At 34.2% G+C, this 19,596-nt stretch overlaps 3 protein-coding genes across 4 annotated transcripts; 2 read left to right on the forward strand and 1 right to left on the reverse strand.

Moving 5' to 3' along the window:
* Window positions 1-4,512: 4,512 nt before the first annotated feature.
* Window positions 4,513-8,182, forward strand: LOC112010657 (uncharacterized). Its single transcript, XM_065772497.1, is given in 6 exon segments — window positions 4,513-5,669; window positions 5,672-5,793; window positions 6,122-6,419; window positions 6,979-7,110; window positions 7,201-7,299; window positions 7,592-8,182. Coding segments are annotated over 4 exon segments (645 nt in total). The 5' UTR covers window positions 4,513-5,563; the 3' UTR covers window positions 7,098-7,110; window positions 7,201-7,299; window positions 7,592-8,182.
* LOC112010646 (SWI/SNF complex subunit SWI3B) lies at window positions 8,027-14,229 on the forward strand. Its single transcript, XM_065772498.1, is given in 6 exon segments — window positions 8,027-8,042; window positions 11,958-12,251; window positions 12,254-12,420; window positions 13,012-13,150; window positions 13,480-13,610; window positions 13,689-14,229. Coding segments are annotated over 6 exon segments (933 nt in total). The 3' UTR covers window positions 13,875-14,229.
* Window positions 14,230-15,004: 775 nt separating this feature from the next.
* LOC112010664 (psbP domain-containing protein 3, chloroplastic) lies at window positions 15,005-18,939 on the reverse strand. 2 transcript variants are annotated; one of them, XM_024043011.2, is made up of 9 exons: window positions 18,695-18,939; window positions 18,470-18,585; window positions 18,267-18,332; window positions 17,749-17,829; window positions 17,578-17,660; window positions 17,394-17,469; window positions 15,545-15,663; window positions 15,396-15,440; window positions 15,005-15,271 (listed from the first exon to the last, which is right to left on the reverse strand). In XM_024043011.2, the coding sequence occupies exons 1-9, from the start codon at window positions 18,889-18,891 to the stop codon at window positions 15,245-15,247; spliced, it is 810 nt and encodes a 269-aa protein (XP_023898779.1). In that variant the 5' UTR covers window positions 18,892-18,939; the 3' UTR covers window positions 15,005-15,244. The 2 variants fall into 2 exon arrangements, with proteins under 2 accessions (XP_023898779.1, XP_065628617.1); XM_065772545.1 differs by lacking the exons at window positions 15,005-15,271; window positions 15,396-15,440; window positions 15,545-15,663 and adding an exon at window positions 16,665-17,034.
* Between the last annotated feature and the right edge of the window lie 657 nt (window positions 18,940-19,596).

Genomic DNA, 19,596 nt, shown 5'->3' on the forward strand with positions numbered 1-19,596 from the left:
CTCTAGAGTGAGAGTCTAAAAGTCTAAGGACCCGGACCACAAAAAATGCTATTGACCCAAGATACGCTGGTGCTAGCATGATAAAATGAGTATATTATATATTATATATATATATATATATATATTTGTTTACTTGATTTTTGGTGATATAAGCATTTGATAATGCAATTTTTTTGGATCCCAAGCTAAAAAACTTGACTTGGGTTCAAGTTTGAGTTTAGTATTAAGCTCGAGCTTGGCTTTACTAATTAATCAAGCCAAGCCAAGCCAAGCTGAGCTCAAGTTTTTTGGCATTCTCACAAGCTCGAATTCAAACATTGTTTTTAGGCTTGTCTCAAGTTCAAGCCAAGCTTGAGCATTTGATTTTTATTGACAAGCGAAGCTCAAACACATACTACTCGGCAAAGTTTGATTCGCTTACAGCCTTACAAATCTATGATAATTATTAATAAATAAAATATAGCTATTGATCTTCTCAAAAAAAAAAACTATTTGATAATGACTATTTATACTATCAATAAATAATGAATAACAATTTGATATCTTAATTATGAACTTATTCACAGTTTAATCTTATCAAAGAGGAGTGTAGATTAATGACATTGCATCATCTCCTTTACACAAAGAATCAAGGTTCAAATCCCTGCCTTCCATCATTGTAACTAATGAATAATATTTTTTTTTAAAATACAATCTTTTATATATATATATATGTATGTATTTATGTATACATATAACCATATACATCATTACGTTTAAATTTTGGTTGTTTAATAGTCAACCTAAGCCTGGATTTAAGTTTAGCTTATTTACTATCTAAACAAACTTAAACAATTTTTTTCCCTTCGGTTCTTCATAAATAATTCTATTTATTTACAAGCCTTACATTATATCACTTTTGGTTTTCTTTAAATATTGAGACAATTGGAGTTTTAATGATAATTCAACGATAATAACATTATTTGCGTGGGTCATGCCTATAGTTTGAACCCTACCTCTCCGGTATATATATTTTAGGCCAATCAAGTTTTTCATATGGTTGGTTACTTGATGCCTACAATGGGGTCGAGCCCTTGTGATCACTGCCAATAAAATAGTTTATTAGCGTACCTACCCGGTTAACGATGGAAAACAATGATTCATGTCACAACCTACATCAACCAAAGTGAGGGTCCCTTTCTTGACTATAGTAACATGGACAGCTCCTTCAGCTTTATCCAATCACTTCTGTATATTAATACATAAAATTGAAATAAATAATTTCACAATAAATGGATAAATAAAATCATTCATGAAATGAGGGGGAAAAAATTAACTCTATTTGATTGGTTCCTCCCCTTAACAAAAAGTCAAAAAAAAAAAAAAAAAAGTTGGTATCATCTCACTATATGTACTTTTTAAAATTAATAAAAATTAGTTTATTTACGCTCTTAGCGTTCCTAAATATATTAGTGTTGCCCACGTTAATGGTTTTGTTTTTTTTATAAATATATTTGAATGTACAAGCCTTGTTAAAAATGGAACTGTTTTAAAGAATTATCTCCCATTTTAAGGAACCATCAATTAAGCTAAACGATGATCAATTTCACTGTCATTTGATGGAGATTTCATAAATTCATGGTATACTAAAACAAAATCCAATGACATAACAAAGATGTGCAACAATTTACAGGGAAGGGTCTTTTCATCATGGACGTATCAATTTATAGAGAATATACTTCATATATTACGTTTTGTTTCTGCTTAGATCTTACTGTTCTTCCTAGGTGGCCAAGCACATTTATTTTATTATTTTCCTAAATGTGTTATAAATACAAAAATTTCACTCTTTCTCTCACTTAAAATTTGTCTCCTTAATATCGAGTGTCTTTTCTCTTCAGAGTAGTTAAGACTTAACTCTTATAATTTTGTTTTCCTTAAACAAAACAAAAAAAAAAAAAAAAAAAAAAACCTCCTATAATTTGCCTAAATCATCTTTGTAAAAAAATTATTTGTCGATGTATGTAGCAGTTTGTTTATGGTATGCAATAATGCAAGCCTTATTGAAGAACCTTACAAATTTGAGTCAAGCCTTTAATGTTTATTTCAGCAATTTACCATAGTTATCTGACTGTTTTAACAGAAATGTGCTGAAACAACTGCTTAACATTCAAATGATTTACCAAATTCTTGTGAACCCAAAGGGTAGCACAATCAGCTAGAGACCACACCTCATGAAATGGAGTTCACTAGTTCGAATCCACTTCCCCCCCCCCCCCCCCCCCCCCCCCCCCCCCCCCCCCCCCCCCCCCCCCCCCCCCCCCCCCCCCCCCCCCCCCCCCCCCCCCCCCCCCCCCCCCCCCCCCCCCCCCCCCCCCCCCCCCCCCCCCCCCCCCCCCCCCCCGCCCCCNATCTCCTTTACACAAAGAATCAAGGTTCAAATCCCTGCCTTCCATCATTGTAACTAATGAATAATATTTTTTTTTAAAATACAATCTTTTATATATATATATATGTATGTATTTATGTATACATATAACCATATACATCATTACGTTTAAATTTTGGTTGTTTAATAGTCAACCTAAGCCTGGATTTAAGTTTAGCTTATTTACTATCTAAACAAACTTAAACAATTTTTTTCCCTTCGGTTCTTCATAAATAATTCTATTTATTTACAAGCCTTACATTATATCACTTTTGGTTTTCTTTAAATATTGAGACAATTGGAGTTTTAATGATAATTCAACGATAATAACATTATTTGCGTGGGTCATGCCTATAGTTTGAACCCTACCTCTCCGGTATATATATTTTAGGCCAATCAAGTTTTTCATATGGTTGGTTACTTGATGCCTACAATGGGGTCGAGCCCTTGTGATCACTGCCAATAAAATAGTTTATTAGCGTACCTACCCGGTTAACGATGGAAAACAATGATTCATGTCACAACCTACATCAACCAAAGTGAGGGTCCCTTTCTTGACTATAGTAACATGGACAGCTCCTTCAGCTTTATCCAATCACTTCTGTATATTAATACATAAAATTGAAATAAATAATTTCACAATAAATGGATAAATAAAATCATTCATGAAATGAGGGGGAAAAAATTAACTCTATTTGATTGGTTCCTCCCCTTAACAAAAAGTCAAAAAAAAAAAAAAAAAAGTTGGTATCATCTCACTATATGTACTTTTTAAAATTAATAAAAATTAGTTTATTTACGCTCTTAGCGTTCCTAAATATATTAGTGTTGCCCACGTTAATGGTTTTGTTTTTTTTATAAATATATTTGAATGTACAAGCCTTGTTAAAAATGGAACTGTTTTAAAGAATTATCTCCCATTTTAAGGAACCATCAATTAAGCTAAACGATGATCAATTTCACTGTCATTTGATGGAGATTTCATAAATTCATGGTATACTAAAACAAAATCCAATGACATAACAAAGATGTGCAACAATTTACAGGGAAGGGTCTTTTCATCATGGACGTATCAATTTATAGAGAATATACTTCATATATTACGTTTTGTTTCTGCTTAGATCTTACTGTTCTTCCTAGGTGGCCAAGCACATTTATTTTATTATTTTCCTAAATGTGTTATAAATACAAAAATTTCACTCTTTCTCTCACTTAAAATTTGTCTCCTTAATATCGAGTGTCTTTTCTCTTCAGAGTAGTTAAGACTTAACTCTTATAATTTTGTTTTCCTTAAAAAAAAAAAAAAAAAAAAAAAAAAAAAAAAAACCTCCTATAATTTGCCTAAATCATCTTTTATTTTCTTCTTTATATCTGCCAAAATTTCATGGACTAAAATTGTAGCCAACACTTCAATATTACAAAATCAGATCCTCCACAATATATTACAAAAACAATAGAATCCGAATTATATGTGTAAAAAGGTTACTAAGAAAGACTCATTTTTCTTTTCTTCTCTTATAAGGTTGTAAAAAGATTACTAAGAAAGTTGGTAACTTTTTTCCATAACTTTTGATCTGGTAAGTTATTATTAATGTAATATTACTTTCACATTGATACATTACTAAGACTAATTTTATTATTCACAAATCACATTAACTTCAACCGTTATAAAAAAAAAAAAAAAAAAAAAACGTGTAAAGCTTTATGTTACTAAATTTCTTGTTAGAATTATATATATATATATATATATCTGTTTTGTCATCATAAGAAAAAACGAAGTTGCTAGTGCAAGTGTGCAACAGAACAGGGCAAGCAAAAAACAACATCCGCGTTAGGTCCGTGTTTGGACCTTTGTTAAATTTGTATGCGCTGGACAACCTTATCCTATTTTATCAAATGAGAAAATATAGTGTAACAAACTTTGCTATAACTTTGCCACATGACGAGTAATTGCGACAAAGCTATAGAAAAGTTCGTGACAATAAACTTATACCACCCAGTACGTGGAAAGTAAAGCTAAGCTGACAAGCAAAATTAGAGAGAGAGAGAGAGAGTAGTAGTAACTAGTAATAACAAAGAAAGAAGGTTTCTTTTCTCTCTTTTCTAATTTGAGAGAGAGAGAGAATAACGAGGTTTTCTGGGTTGGCGGAAAACAATAACATGGGACCCACAACCCACACCCTCCTTCTCTTTTGTTTTGAGAACTCTCGAAGACAGAAGGGTCCAACTTTTTCCTTCTTTTTCACTCTCTCTCTCTCTCTCTCTTTCCTCTTTCAGTGCAATTGTGCAAATCATGACTTTCTTTCTCTCTCTCTTTCCTCCTCTCCCTAAATCCTAACCCACACTTCTCTTCTTCCATTTTCTTTCTTTTTCTTCAACCCAACAATGAAAAACAAAAAAAGAAGAAGAAATCAATTCTCCTACGACAATTACTATCCCTGTAGTATTAATTCCTCAAATACCATTACTAGGTATAATTAGACACTATTTTAGTACTATCAAGTTTCTATTTCGATTAGTACCCTCCAAAGATTCTTTCATATATATATATATATATATATATATATATCTATCTCTCTCTTTGAGCTGACCCAAGCAGTGAGAGAGCGACCAACCTTTTCTTTTCTTTTTTTTTTTTTTTTTTTTCTTTCACACACACAATCACTCATATACAGGCCAACCCTAAAAGCCCATGCTTTCTCTTTCTCTCTCTATATGTTAAATTCCATTATCCAATATCTCACCACCATCACCGACCTCACCTCCTCTGTTCTAGGGTTTCCTTTCCTTTCTTTCTTTCTACTTTCTCTCTTTTTTTTTTTTTTTCTTTCTTTTTTTTTCTTTCTATTTTTATGTAATTATTGATTCTTTTTTAGGCTGATATATATACATATATTCCTCCGATCTCTTCCTTCTCTTTGAAGATTAGCTTCAGTCTCTATCTTTCATGGATTCCCTTTAAATTCTATATGGATTCTCAGTATATCTCGTCGTCAAAATCTAGGGTTTTTCTAGGGTTTTTCCTTTAATATGTGGCTTAGTGTTTACTGGGTCGACTTTAGTATCACTGAATTTGATCGAATCTTTTTTCTTATCTGAATTTCAATTGGGTAAATTTAAGTGGCAAAAAAAATTAAAAAATTAAAATTGTCATTCATGGCGTACCAGTCGATTCCGGGTCCGGGTTCGGGATCGAGTTCAGGTTCTGGGTATCAGTTCTTGAATTCCCCTTTTGGTGATACAACTTATACGAAGGTGTTTGTTGGGGACTTGCTTGGGAGACACAGAGCGAGACTATGCGACGCTATTTCGAGCAGTTCGGTGAGATTCTTGAGGCTGTCGTTATCACTGATAAGAATTCTGGTCGATCAAAAGGCTATGGTTTTGTGAGTATTTATTGTTTTCAGTTTCTGGGTTTTTTTTTTAATAATAAATATCTTTCATTTGAAATGAGTATTAGTTTAGTACACCTAGATGTAAACGATATTGGTTGTTTCTTTCAATGATCCTAGGATTGATCAGAACGGTCTGTAATGTGTGCCACCTTGGAAATTTGAAAATTTTAGCTGTCTTAGTTATCAATATCTGCTTGATTGAGTAAATTGGTTCTGCTAGTCAATGTATTTGAATCTGTGCTAGTTTGTGTTGATGAGGGGTGCTTGTTTCAGTATTGAATGACTTGGTTTTCCCCCCGTATTTACATGGAGGGTTTAGGTAACTTTTCGCGACCCGGATTCTGCTAGGAGAGCCTGTGCTGATCCTACCCCAATTATTGATGGCAGGCGAGCAAATTGTAATTTGGCTTCACTAGGGCGACCTCGGCCTCCTATGCACTATGGTATGATATTTGGCATTTGGCTAATGATTCCCCTGTTGCTGGTTTCATTGTTAGGTCATATTGTTCAATATTTTGTTGTGGATTTTTTTTTCTATACATTTTTTAGAAGATTCATGACCATGTATGTTATGCTGTATACTCGTACCAAATACCTCTCTGTCCTTGTGCCAATATGAGCTCTAGCTCAAATGGCACTTCCTCCCTATAAAAACATGTGGAGGGTGCATTGTAATCACAAAATTACAATGTCATTTGTGCATACCCCCCCCCCCCCCCCCCCCCCCCTCTATCTTCCTCTCCCTGAGGCCAAAACTAAATCCCCCAGAAAAAAATCTTATCTTGTAGCACGTGTCTGTACAGCCCATAAGATAGAGAAATGAGAATGCAAAAAGTTGTAAAATGCCATGAATTGAGGCCATTCTTCAATTGGAATCTTGGGAATCAGCTTTAGAAAAATATTTGGGATAGTGTTTTAATTCGGAGTTGTGAAATGGTGATGGAATCTCATAAAATTATACATCTGATGACTGGATGAAGTAAAGTTTGGAGAAAGATAAATTATTAAAGTAGGAAAAAGATATGGAGGTGACATTCATGAAAGAAAAAGTTCACCAAAAATGAGGTCATAAAGCAAGTCTTCCACTCCTGATGTGAAAGGGGGGGCAAAACTCAAAATGAAATTTGCTTCATAAAATTCTCAAAAAAGATTATAACATTATATAGACCTGAGCAGGGAAATACATTTGCTTTTCAGGTATAGCAGCACCTGTTGCAGCACAACCACAGTTTATAGTTCCTGCTCCTTCTCCTCAATATATGCAAGGTAGCGGTTCGGACCAAACAACTGGGTGAGGGGTTGATCAAGGTGAGTGTCACATTGCAGGATAGATACTGCTGTGATCTTGCTTATATTTACCACCTGTATGATATTATTGTTGGAGTCTCTTGTTTTCAGGTATCCTTAGATTGCAGCAGGACTAAGAGCAGCGGAACTGCTACTTGAGTGGCGGGCTTCGGATCTAGCCTTGCAAATTAAATATTTTGCATTCTAGAGGTACAAGTTTCAAATTTGTTATTTGTAGCCTCATTGAATACGAATTTAATATTTAGTCTGGTTAATATGAGATGATGGAGAAGTAGACTGTATGATGGGGGCAATTTTTTATTGAATTTTTTTAATTATATTTTCATATTTATTTTTCTGGTCTATATCTTGATTTTAGTGAAATTCTCTGAAACCCCAATTACAGTTTTTAGACCCCAACACTTTGAATCCCTAAATTAACTAGTTTCTGATATAAGTATTTATGCCGCAGGCATTCTTATGTTATTTTCATGTTATGCAGGTCATACATAGTCATGCTCACCAGAGAAGTCAAATGTCTGAGTCGCTCCAGATGGCGGAGAAGGGATGTGGAAGATGCGGGCTGCACTTCCATTAGGACCTTTACCCTAGTTTATTTAAACCCTCATATAATGCCCCTGCTCAGGAAGAGTAGCAGGCATTCATGGATTGATGGGTGCTGGAATCGGTTTCTAGCAGCCATGTAGTAATAAAACTCTGTAAAAATCATCATTTAGAATCAACATATGATTCTTTTATAGTCTAGTCCCTGCATTTTGGGTGTATAGATAGTCTCTGGTGCTCTGTGTGGTGTTGGGTCCATTGTATTTATAAATGATTTGTGTTCTGTTCTGTGCATATTAGTGCTAGGATTTTTATTGGAAAAACATTAACTCTTGCATCGTGGATGATTTTGTTGAGGGCCTGGCTTCAAAACATGGGAGAAGCTTCAGGTATATATCCTATTTGAGAAGAATTTGTGTGTTTACTAGTTCTCATTATGATTTTTGATTGCCTGCCTTATGGGAAGGTTAGGAATCGTCAATTTATGCTAGATTAATGGTCAAGAAATTAAACTTATTTTTTTGATGAACTTCCAATTGAGTCTCACTGTTTGCTCTCGAGCCTCGTTAACTAGGTGGCAATTTAAATGCCATATTCAGTGCCTTGATTCAAGGTCGTTGGGCCCTTTATACATAGGGGGAGGTTGTCTTTTGCTGATCTTGTCCTATCCATGTGTTTAATTAACAATGGCATTGGCATTGGCATGTGACGTGTGAGCCAGGTGGTAAGGAAAGAGAAATAATAGGTCCCAGCACATGCATGTTGTAGTTAAAAATGTGTTAAATCATCATTAATATTTTTTGTCGATGTTTTCTTCTTCGACTGTCACTTGTGGGGAATGTTTGCTCGAGTGGCATCATCGACAAGGTCATTAGTATGTATGTCACTGTCCTCCAAGCCTCGTTAGAGGCATCGGAGATCATTTCATTTTACCCCCTTGATTCTGTATCTTTCTCATTTTTTAAGGTTATAATTTTGTTTTGCATTCTTTCAAAATGTGTATCCACATTCGATTGTACATAAATTTCTTTAAATTCAAATCCTCTTTAATTAAAGTTTGTATTTTTGTGCTGAAACTTGTTTTGTTTTTTCATAAAAGTTTTGTTTGTGTATGAGCGTGATGACATTGTGCGTGGATTGTTATTACGTCATATATTCTACACCTCGTTGGCGGTGATATCTTCTATACTTTAATTATTCATTTTGCTCGAGGTGGTCCCTTTCGGAAAAAAAAAAAAAAAAATTATGGTTGTGGTCGGTCATAGCAGGCTAGGTCGGTCCAATATTGTTGCTTTGGTGGCATGCTTTATTATCATTGTCACAGTTGTTATTTGTTGGGAGCATATTTTGTTAGTTCCCGTCGTGGAAACCCACGACACTTATGGCGTTGACAAACTTTGTTGCGACTTCTTGTATTTGTACCAAGTGAAATAAGTTAAAAAAGAATTTAATTTGTCCCAAACAGACTGCATTCCATTTCAATTTACCGAATTCAATTGTTCTCATCAAATTGAGCTAGTGTCAGGCTCGCGCACACCCACTCAATCCCTCTCATCCTCAAAATTTTTTTTTTTTAAATGCATAAAATTGGGGTCTGGTTAATGCATGAAAAGTTAGTTATCTTATTTCTTCATTTTCTCATAAAATATTTTCTTAAAATTGTTTACTAATGTATCCTCTAGGGTGATTTAATTTTAGTTTGGTCGACCATTATCAGAATAGATATTGAAGTTGTTAAAGATTTAATGACAAATAAAAGAAAGGAAGAATATTAAAATAGTCTAATAATATTGTAAATTATATCTTTCAAGTCTGATAGATATAAACTTTATTAATTTCAGTGTTTTTTTTTTAATAGTAGGAATCATCATGAAAAACTGTTAAACAAGAAACTAATTGAGAGCCATCTATATGCAAGAATCCATGAATCTCATAAAAAGATATTTGGTTACTATAGCCGAAAAGGCTCCAAAAGCTCCAAACGAGCACCTAAACATGGGGAAGGATTCCAACTAGAAATGTATGCAACATGAAGTCGTGTTATTCACAATTTAACGGCTTTAAGAGTTTAGAGGCGCTTGCTTCAAAGCCTATAATACGCTAGACAAGCTTTTTAAAGCGCAATGGAATTGATGGATATTGATGGATATTTCTCTGGAAACGACAAAATAAGCCTATTTAGAAATAAATTATCTCTATAATCATGAAATTTCTAAATTGAATAAAAAAGGTAAAGTTCAAATAACTTGAGTAATTTGGTAGAAAAAAAAAATAGTTGAGCAAATAACGAAGCTAAAAAAGTTCAAAATTTCTTACTTCAATATTTGCAAATAGAAAGATTGGAGAATTTTTTTTTTCTCTTCTAAATTTTTGAGAAAGCAAAAGGCTTGCTCACTCATGATATTTTTGAAGCATTTCAACAAAGGCTTGAAAGTAAAAGACTAGAAAAATCTTGCTTCAAAGTCATGATATATCAATATGCATGAACGACTACCAAAGTTAACATCTCTTTTTAATCATGAAAAATGAAGATATAGAATGGGGAATAGCTTACCAAGTATTTTTCAAGTTTTAACAACAGACCAATGGTATCAGTTTTTTACTATGTTTAAAACATTGCTCTGTTATTTACCCCATTTCAGGTAAATATTTCACCTTCAGCAAGATGGTGAGTTAGATAAAAAAATTTCCAACCATATTAGATTCGGTTTCTAATAGCAACAAGCGAAAAATGAATTATGTGAAGATAGAATGATTCAAAGCCATATTATTCACAAAAAGTTCCTAACTCCTTTTTAGCATATCTTTTTTCTTTCTCTATTTGATTTTTTAGCCTTAAATCATTACACAGCCATAGACCTGTTTTATTGATTGAGGATATTATGTCACCACATGTTAAGATAGGATAGTCTATAGTTCCGTCATTATTAGCTATATATTTTATATCTACTCCATTTTGTGTTCTTTTTTGTCTTTTCTTTCTTAGCTTTTCCTTTCTCTTTCTTAACTTTTTCTTATTTTCCACATTCCGTAACATGATGTCCATATTTCCTACACTTAATACAAGCAATAGATATGTCTATAGAATCTTTAATTCCTTTGAATTACCACATGTTGAGGAAATAACTTATTGTATCACAAACCCTTTTTTTTTTTTGATAAGAGCATAAACCTTAATTAATTTGTTCAATTAAGCAAAACAAATTAAGGAATCAAATTTCAAAAGATTTATGCTAACAAATCGTAAGAGGTTTATGGTTACTCAAATCCCAATTCAGTACATCCATTACTAGTCAAATGAAAAAAAGTTGGAAATTTGCTAGAAGCCATTAACCACAAGAAAAAAAAATCTTGGGCAGATGACATAAGCCTTATGTCGTATAGATGACATAAGCCTTACGTCATATAGATGATGAATAATATCTCAATCTTATCAACAAAATAAAAAAATGAGATAAACATGTGAACAAAAGCAAAGTATCAAGTATCAACTCATGAAAAAGAATAAACCTATTTTATGTAAAGTTACAAATAACTAACAATGTACTTGTTCTTTTTTTTTTTTTTTTTTGAAAGTAACAATGTACTTGTTCTTATTTTCCTTATTAACATGTTTCTTATTAACTTGTATTCGTCTTCTTTTACTACTACTCCTGTAAAAGGAAAATAACTGTATATGGGTAAGGACCAACATATATGGGTAGTTATATTCTTTTTTCTTTTTTGGGAAACATGGGTAGTTATGTTCTAAGAATCAATGTTTGTATATATATATATATATATATTTTTTTTTTTTTGGATAAGAACCAATGTTTGTATTTGGGTTGTAGTTTGCTTTTTTTTTGGCTAATGACCAAGATTATGCTTTAAGGTTCTAGTTTATAAATTTTTTTTTTTTTAATGGAAGTCCAGTTTATAATTTTGATATACTATTACTAGAAAAGTCTCTTCTATTTGGACAATGCTTTCTTTCAAAACAGTTTAGAAGAAAATTTCTTTAACCCGGACGACTCAAAAAAATTATCTTAAGGTCGTACCTTTCGGTCAAAAAACGTGAGAGAGAGTATTCGGCTGGGTCCTGGGCTCTGGGCCTATTTATAATAATGATAAGTTCCAAAACCCAAATCTAAGCCTATTGGGTTACTATATATAAATATTACATACCAAATCCAAGGTCCGTTTCTGAAGTGGGTGATACACAAACCCGTTACTATTTTTTCTGCCCACCCGAACTGACTCGCTCGCGATCTCAAATTTGTATCCTCTCTCTCTCTCTCTCTCTCTCCCCCTCTCGGCTCTCACAGTCAGANTTGTGCCAAAAGGTCTGATCCTTGGGAATTTGTCTTTTGTTGGGCAGTATGACTTGACTCTTTGTGCAAGATGCTATGTCCGTGGGAACTACCGGGTTGGTGTCAACTCTTCGGATTTCAGGCGGGTTGAGATCAGTGAAGATATGAAGACAGATTGGACGGAGAAAGAAAATTTGCATCTTATGGAAGCTATTTTGCATTATGGTGATGACTGGAGGAGGGTGGCACAACACGTTGGTGGTAGAAGTGAGAAGGAATGCGTTGCTCATTTCCTTAAGCTTCCTTTTGGGAGGAATATCTTAAACATGCAGACTCCGGGGAGGTTGATGTCAAATATAATCAAATGAAGGATCATGTTGATGCTGAATGCAGATTAGAAAGTTCGGGTGCATCATTCCCCAGTAAAAGACTGTGTCTCACACCTCTTGCCGATGCAAGCAACCCAATTATGGCTCAGGTATATTTATGGGGTTATTTCAAATCTTGGTAATGGTATGGCTTTAATTTGTTTAAAGAACTTGATTACAACTCCAATAAGCAGGACCTTATGATTAGGACAGATTAGTGTATGCTCGAATCCATAACAAGGGTTACTTTTTGTCTGGGAATCATAGGCCTTGCTATTTAAACAGGGTCTTTCTTTCTGGAGAATTTTATTAGGTTGGGTTAGACTGCTGCTGGACTTCCTTGTGAAAATCTCAATGGGCTGAACATAAAGTGCTCTAACGATAGTCATAGCCTTCACCCTCCCTTTATGATTTTGCTGCACCATGTCTTTTAGTTCAAGGGTACCAGGGTTCACTTCTAATCTAATAGTGTTACATATGGAAATCTATATAGATAATCAAGTGCTCAACCAGAATGGATTTAGATTATGGACTTTTTATCTAGTGATCTTTTGTAGTTTATTCCTATTACTGAATCTTAAGCGTGCTTTATCCAAGTTTATGTGGTTGGCAGTATAATTCTTGATTGATTTATTTATTTTGAATCAATGCGGGTTATTCCAAAGGTCAAAATTGACTTTTGTACTTGGAACATTTCTCAGGCTGCATTTCTTTCAGCATTGGCGGGTGTAGATGTTGCAGAAGCTGCTGCCCGAGCGGCAGTTACGAGTCTCTCTCAGGTGGGCCGTGGAGCTAATAAAGAGCCTCAAGGTTCTCTTGCCAAAATTACAAAATTGCAAGGTATACAAAGTTCTTATTTGGAGCTGCTCTCAGGCATTTAGGATAAGTACTAAGTAGGCAACTATTCAATTAGTGCTTTCTAGGAGGTGTTACCCAATTGATTTGTGATATAAGTATATTGTCAGTTGGGACCATATTGCAAATATTACTAATGTATGGCAGCCTTCAACCTGTCAGGTCTGGGAAATTTTAAAAATTTACAACTGAGTAAATTTTTGGCCAAATACCTATTAATTAGTAAAAAGCTACAGAGAATGCTAGTTGGGAATGTGTTATTGTGGAGACCACTCAACTTTCAGCGGAATAATGGCTCTATATTTCTGATGCAGAAGCTGATGTTACACCTAATGGCGATGCCACTGGGAATGCATCGGAAGGAGCTTTTGTGGAAGCAAATTCACAGCTTCAGAAGGAAGAGCTGGATGTGGAGAGAGCAATTTCTAGGATTGCAGAAGTTCAGGTTTGTATGATTCTCAGTCATTGCTTTGTGCTCCTGTCACATTATAGATTATTTGCTAAACATTAGGAGTCAATGCAGATGAAGGAGATCCAAGATAAGCTTGTTCATTTTGAGAACCTAGATATGCAGATGGAAAAAGAATGGCAACAACTGGAGCAAATGAAGAACATGCTTTTTGTTGATCAGCTTACCCTCTTGTTTCATAGAAGTTCTGCACCAAAAACTGACGAACGCATGGAGCAGAAGAGTGTAAGAATAGATTGATATTCCAAGATTCATGAATATCTATTACTTATCCTCATTTTTTGCTAGTTATCTATTTACTTACCAAAAATGCCATATTTTCTCCCCATGCCTGTTAATTGACTTTCTCTCTGGATCTGCAAAACTTACTCTCAAATCAAATTAGATTGGTTGTAGTTGCAAAGCTTCTTCCCTGCCAGCTGTCCCCCATGTTGGTTTTTCTTTTCCTGTCCCCTTGTAGGTTTGTGCTCAATTTTGAAAATCACACTTATCATATGGCAACATTGGCATGCATCTGCCAATATCTTCCCACATGTATATTACTTTTGTTTTAATTGAGTTATTATATTGAGAATCTGAGATACAACTTCTGTTAGGGTGTGTTTGTTATGCTGGAACTCTAGATTAAAACTATTAATTTCCAATAATTCATGAAGGTTTTGTATTTATCTGTAAAACTTCCTGAGAATCTTTTAATTTTCATGAACATGAGAATTCTAATCCTTACATTTTAGGTTGGAGAAGTTGTCAATTCTGACATATGTAAGTATTCTGAAAGTGAAGTGTAAAACTTGAATTTGACCTTTTCTGAAAAAGCAACTATATAGAGTAAATATTATATACCTATAATCTTTTTTTTTGTCATATAAAAATCATTTATAATGGCAAAACTATTTATTTTTGTAGGCTGTAGCTACTGGATGAGCACATAATTATTTTTAAACTATCAAGTTTTTATTTTTAAATATAGTGTTTAAAGTTTAAACACTAACTTTAAAGTATGTTATAAGTGGGTAGTCCCTTGGCTTGTTTCATTCCGGTTGTGTGTAGTGTTGAATAAGTGTAGACAATTTCTAGGAACAAGTGTGTCATCGACCCTAGAAGGTTATATGAAATGTAACCTTGAACAGTCGGTGGATTTTCTTTGTAACCTGCAATTTTTCACCTTCAGTAATCTGCCGCAGTTGGCTTTAGTCTTTACATTTCTTTAGGGAAAAGCCCAAAGAACCTTATTAGGAAATTAATACTCTGTTGTGGATTTCTCAACTGCGATTGGTGTTTGTCTGCTTCAGTTATCCAATCCTTACCAAAATCATTATGGGAAGAAAATGATTGAGATGCAACGCAATCTCATATATAATACTTTAAAAAAAAAAAATGCAATCTCATCTCATCTATATAAATCTGTTCAGAACTTGCATAAATTTAGCAATCTGTGTGCTGGTTAACTGCTGGATTGAATGCAGTGAATTTAGTAACTTAATATCATTCAGAATGACCAACCTAAAAAAAAATTAAAATTCCGTGTAAAATGTTTGATATTCAAAGCTAGTGAGACAGAACTTGAAACTTGAAAGCCAAAACTTTTACTTTCCACTTGCAAAATCTTTTCAAATGAACCCGAAGGATGCTATCGCCTGCAAATAAGATGTGCATTTCGGTAAGTGAATTATCCGCCAGTTTCGTGGAGCAAGCCCAAACCTTTAAACCTTTAGTGAGTGAATACAGGAAATAAGGAGCTATAAGTTTACATCACTTCACCTTCTCAATTTTGGAACTGTATTTATCTGATTCTTCATCAATGAACTGCAGCAAAATATAAAATTATATGTACTTAGTATTGAATGTGCGCTCTGAACCTTGGACAAACTGCTATGGAAGTGCAAGAACTACAATGTGGTAAGATCTACCTGGCCTGTCACGGTGTATAGTCTGTTATACCAGCCGTTGGATGCCATCCCAATTGCTGTAAACAAATGTCTGCGACTTTCACCAGGATTTTGTAGTGAATACTCAATGTAATAGATTCCTGTTTCATTGAATGATATTGAGAATCAAGTTTATTACATTAATATAACGAATGAGCCTCATGACAAAGTCACTATTTTGCATATTCCTTTCCTCTATTCTTGGAACTAAAATTTACTTATTGAGAGAGAGAGACTGATAACACATGTCTGCGACTTTCACCAGAATTTTGTAGTGAATACTCAATAAATGAAATTGGGAATCAAGTTTATTAGATTAATATAAAGAATGAGCCTAAGGACATGACATGGAAGTCACTAGTTTGACTATATTCCTTTCCTCTATTCTTGGAACTAAAACTTACTTTTTGAGAGTTGAGACATAGACAGAGACAGAGACGGAGACAGAGATTTAATATAAAGAATGATGTGTAGAATATGTATGCATCTAAAAGTTTTCTCCTTTAAAGAGCATTAGCCGAAAGTGAAGTGATACATAGAAAATGCTGGATGGAAATCCACCTCCTAGATGAGAACTTGGTCAAAACTTCCATGAGTTCCATCTCTTTTTTTTTTTTTTTTTTTCTTTTTTTTTTTTTCTTTTTTTAGGAGCTACGTAATCTCTGATTTTCGACGGTCAACAAAAAAGTCAATTTGTATAAGGTGTAGGGTTTTATACTGAATTTGACATACACTGAGAGTATTCGCATCAGTCCGTGTAAATTTTCTGTCTATTTTACACGGAAAAACCTTCTTTTTCTATTTTACACATCCAATTTTACAAAACACACACATCAGTTTATCTATTCTACACATTTATTCAATAAAATATTCATTATTTTACATTTTTTTATTACTCACTCCTTCATTGCCCCTCTCTCTCTCACAGACTCACGGCCACCATCACCACCACTGAGCCACCATCATCACCACCCAACCAGCATCATCAAAAGGAAAACCCACTCAAGCCAAGCCGATCAAGATCAAAACCCATTGACCCACACCCACAATCAACAAAAAACCAGAAAAAATGGATCGAAACCCAGTCGCCGGCCTCAACCAAAGTGCCTCGCAGCACTGCCACCTCCTCGCCATGGCCGCCGACCTCAAGCCCAACCAAAAATGGATCAAAACCCACACCCACAATCAACCAAAAAACCAGAAAAAATGGATCAAAACCCAGTCGCCGGCCTCAACCAAAGTGCCTCGCAGCACCGCCACCTCCTCGTGATGGCCGCCGGCCTCAAGCTCAACCAAAAATGGATCAAAACCCATGATCTTCTAGGCGACAGACCCGTTGGAGAACTCCGTTCATGTTGTAGGCGATGGACCTGTGACTTGGCTTGCTCGACCTCGTTCTCATCAGCGGCGATGGCAATTGGCGGAAGCTAGAGGAAGAAAAATGGATGAGATGAGAGAAAGGGAGAGTTGTGCTGCCGAGAGAGAGAGAGAGGGAGCTAAGAGGCATTTACATAGATGAGAGAGAAAAAAATGATAAAAAAATGATATAAACATGCTACAGTACCCGTGTATATTTACACGGGTACTGTAGCAATTTATAAATATAAACAACTATACACCCACTGATGTGGGTGTTTTTTTTGCTCAGATTGTGTAAAAGTGATGACTTTTTCTATTTTGCACATTTATAAACAACTATGCAAAGACTGATGGGAATGCTCTGACAGTTTTATTTGAATAAAGTGCACCAATTAGATTTTAGACAATCCCAAACAAATGTTCTCAAAGTTCACATTTCATTGCATTGTCAGACTAGAGTGGCTGCAATTACCTTTACTGGATCTACAGTCTATGAGCTTCGCAGACACACCTGGGGGCCTTTGCCAGCTTCTATCCAATCCATTAACCTGTTTGACACATTTGGAATGTAAAACAAAATCGGCATGTTACCTCAACAAGCTCTCTAGTTAAACACACTAAATTAGAATATTTGAAAATTGAGAATGAGATCTCACCAGTGTCTCAGCAAAAGCATCGACCTTGCCTAACGATTCCATCCTTGTAAAATCAGGTCCAACCCCCGTTATTACAACGCTGACTGAGGCAACCCAGTGAGCAATTTCAATATTAAAAGAAAGTTTAGTAAATTACTGGAGACAGATCCATCAAGAAACTTTTGTGTGTACCATTTGAATTAGAAGAATCTTCTGGGTAGAAAGCCGTTATCGATTTAAATCCATTAGGTTCCCCAGCACCTACTTGCCAATCTGCATAAACAAGAAGTCACTCAATCACTATGTTCAGGTTATGTGCTATATAATTGCTCTAACAACAAATTTCATTTTTCTTTTTTTGAGCGTGAGTGTGATTGTATATTATATCCCAGAAATTACTTCTATTTTTTGACAAATTGGGAGAGATCATATTCGAATTTAGATTCTCCGTTATGAGAGAACCGAGCAATGTCATTGAGTCAGGCTCTTGACTCAAAAACGACAATGTTAGGATCAAACCATGATCATCATTTACAGCGGTGACTGGTCACTGGTGTATCATTATCATACATGAGAAATATGTATCATATGACAAAGGAAACACAATGTACAGTGCTTTCTAGACTTCTAGTAATATCAATATTCAATACTATCGAGGCTAATGTCTTTATTCTTAATTCACTTTACGCTTTCGCTCTAGTACTATTCACCTTGTGGAATCAGAATCTTGAATTTGTTCACATCGTCGGTATAAACACGAAAATTCTCAGGTACATCTGAAAAAAATTGATATAAGATATAATTTGAGTAACAACTTAATTTCAAGTACAAAATTTGAGAAAAAAAAAAAAGAAAAGAAAAAAAAGAAAAGTGGAATCTACTAGGAATCGAAAGTGAGAGATGAGAACCACACCGTTTTCAGCAAATGCTTTTGCACTTGAAATGATTGCTGGAAAAGAAAATGCAGCAATTGTCAACTGAAGTACAACTTCTCTTCTTTTAGCTCCACATAGTTCTTCAACCTCAAAACTGACCCAAATAAAAAACACATAAACATAAACAAAGAAGAAAGTGAACCCAAATAATAATAATAAAAGTACGATGAAATAGAAATTATAAAGTTTCTTTAGACTGCTACCTGTGTTCTTGATGCTGCTCGCTGTTCTTGCAACATAATACATTATGTTTGGTGGCTGAAGAAACTGAACCAAGAACATAGAAAGTAGAGTTAGAATTTGTAGTTGGTGGAGCTTTGTTATTGGATAAAGCTGTGTAGTGGCAGATGGAATTGGAAGGTCGCAGGAACAAACGATGTAGTGAAGAAACAGACGCCATGACTTATAGATGGGCTTCTCGTATCCGCTTGTTAGTACTGTGTGTGTGTGTGTGTGTGTGAGATTTAATCAAATATTCCTATTTTGGGTATTTTGTATTTATTTTTATCAAATATTTATTTATTTATTTATTTGGGCGTATGTTTCTCTCTTTAGCTAAATTATTATTTATTACTATTATTTTATGACTTAAAAAAAAAACCTAAAAAACAAATAAAGATATCATTTTCTTCTGTTAATTAATTTTTTAAAATAAAATTTTGTTAATTAAGTTGAATTGGATAGTTAATATTTAAAACAATCACAAATAATTTCTCAAAAAAAAAAATCACCAATAATTTTGGGTTTCAAAATCTTTATTTTTTAATTGCAAGTAGTTTTCCGAAAAGTAAATTCTAACACAGTAAAAATAAAGTTAAATATTAACACAAGTAAAGTATTAGTAATAATTAATGCAAAAATAAACTCACATAATCCTCTCAAGTATCAATAGTAAAAATAAAATAAGATATCAACACAATAAAATATTAGCATTCGCGTTGGCCAGTGTAAAAATTTCTATCTATTTTACATAATTACTTTTCAAAAATATTCCATCAAATTATCTATTCTATATTCTATGTATTATATAAATACTTATATTTATTCTTTCATTATTATTATCTTCCTAACAAGAGAGAATCTTATCAGAGCAAGAGGAGAGAAA

The sequence above is a fragment of the Quercus suber genome, unplaced genomic scaffold (genome assembly GCF_002906115.3).
Source record: "Quercus suber isolate HL8 unplaced genomic scaffold, Cork oak 2.0 scaffold_60, whole genome shotgun sequence".
Classification (NCBI taxonomy): Eukaryota; Viridiplantae; Streptophyta; class Magnoliopsida; order Fagales; family Fagaceae; genus Quercus; species Quercus suber.

Bases quoted from the DNA above. Each gene is read 5' to 3' on its own strand.
- LOC112010664 (XM_024043011.2), bottom strand. From the start codon at position 18,891: ATGGCGTCTGTTTCTTCACTACATCGTTTGTTCCTGCGACCTTCCAAT. The intron at 17,830-18,266 runs GTGAATAGTACT...TTGTTTATGCAG, and splicing joins CAAGATTCTGATTCCACAAG to ATTGGCAAGTAGGTGCTGGG. The intron at 15,664-17,393 runs GTAATTGCAGCC...TCAATGAAACAG, and splicing joins AGACTGTAGATCCAGTAAAG to GAATCTATTACATTGAGTAT.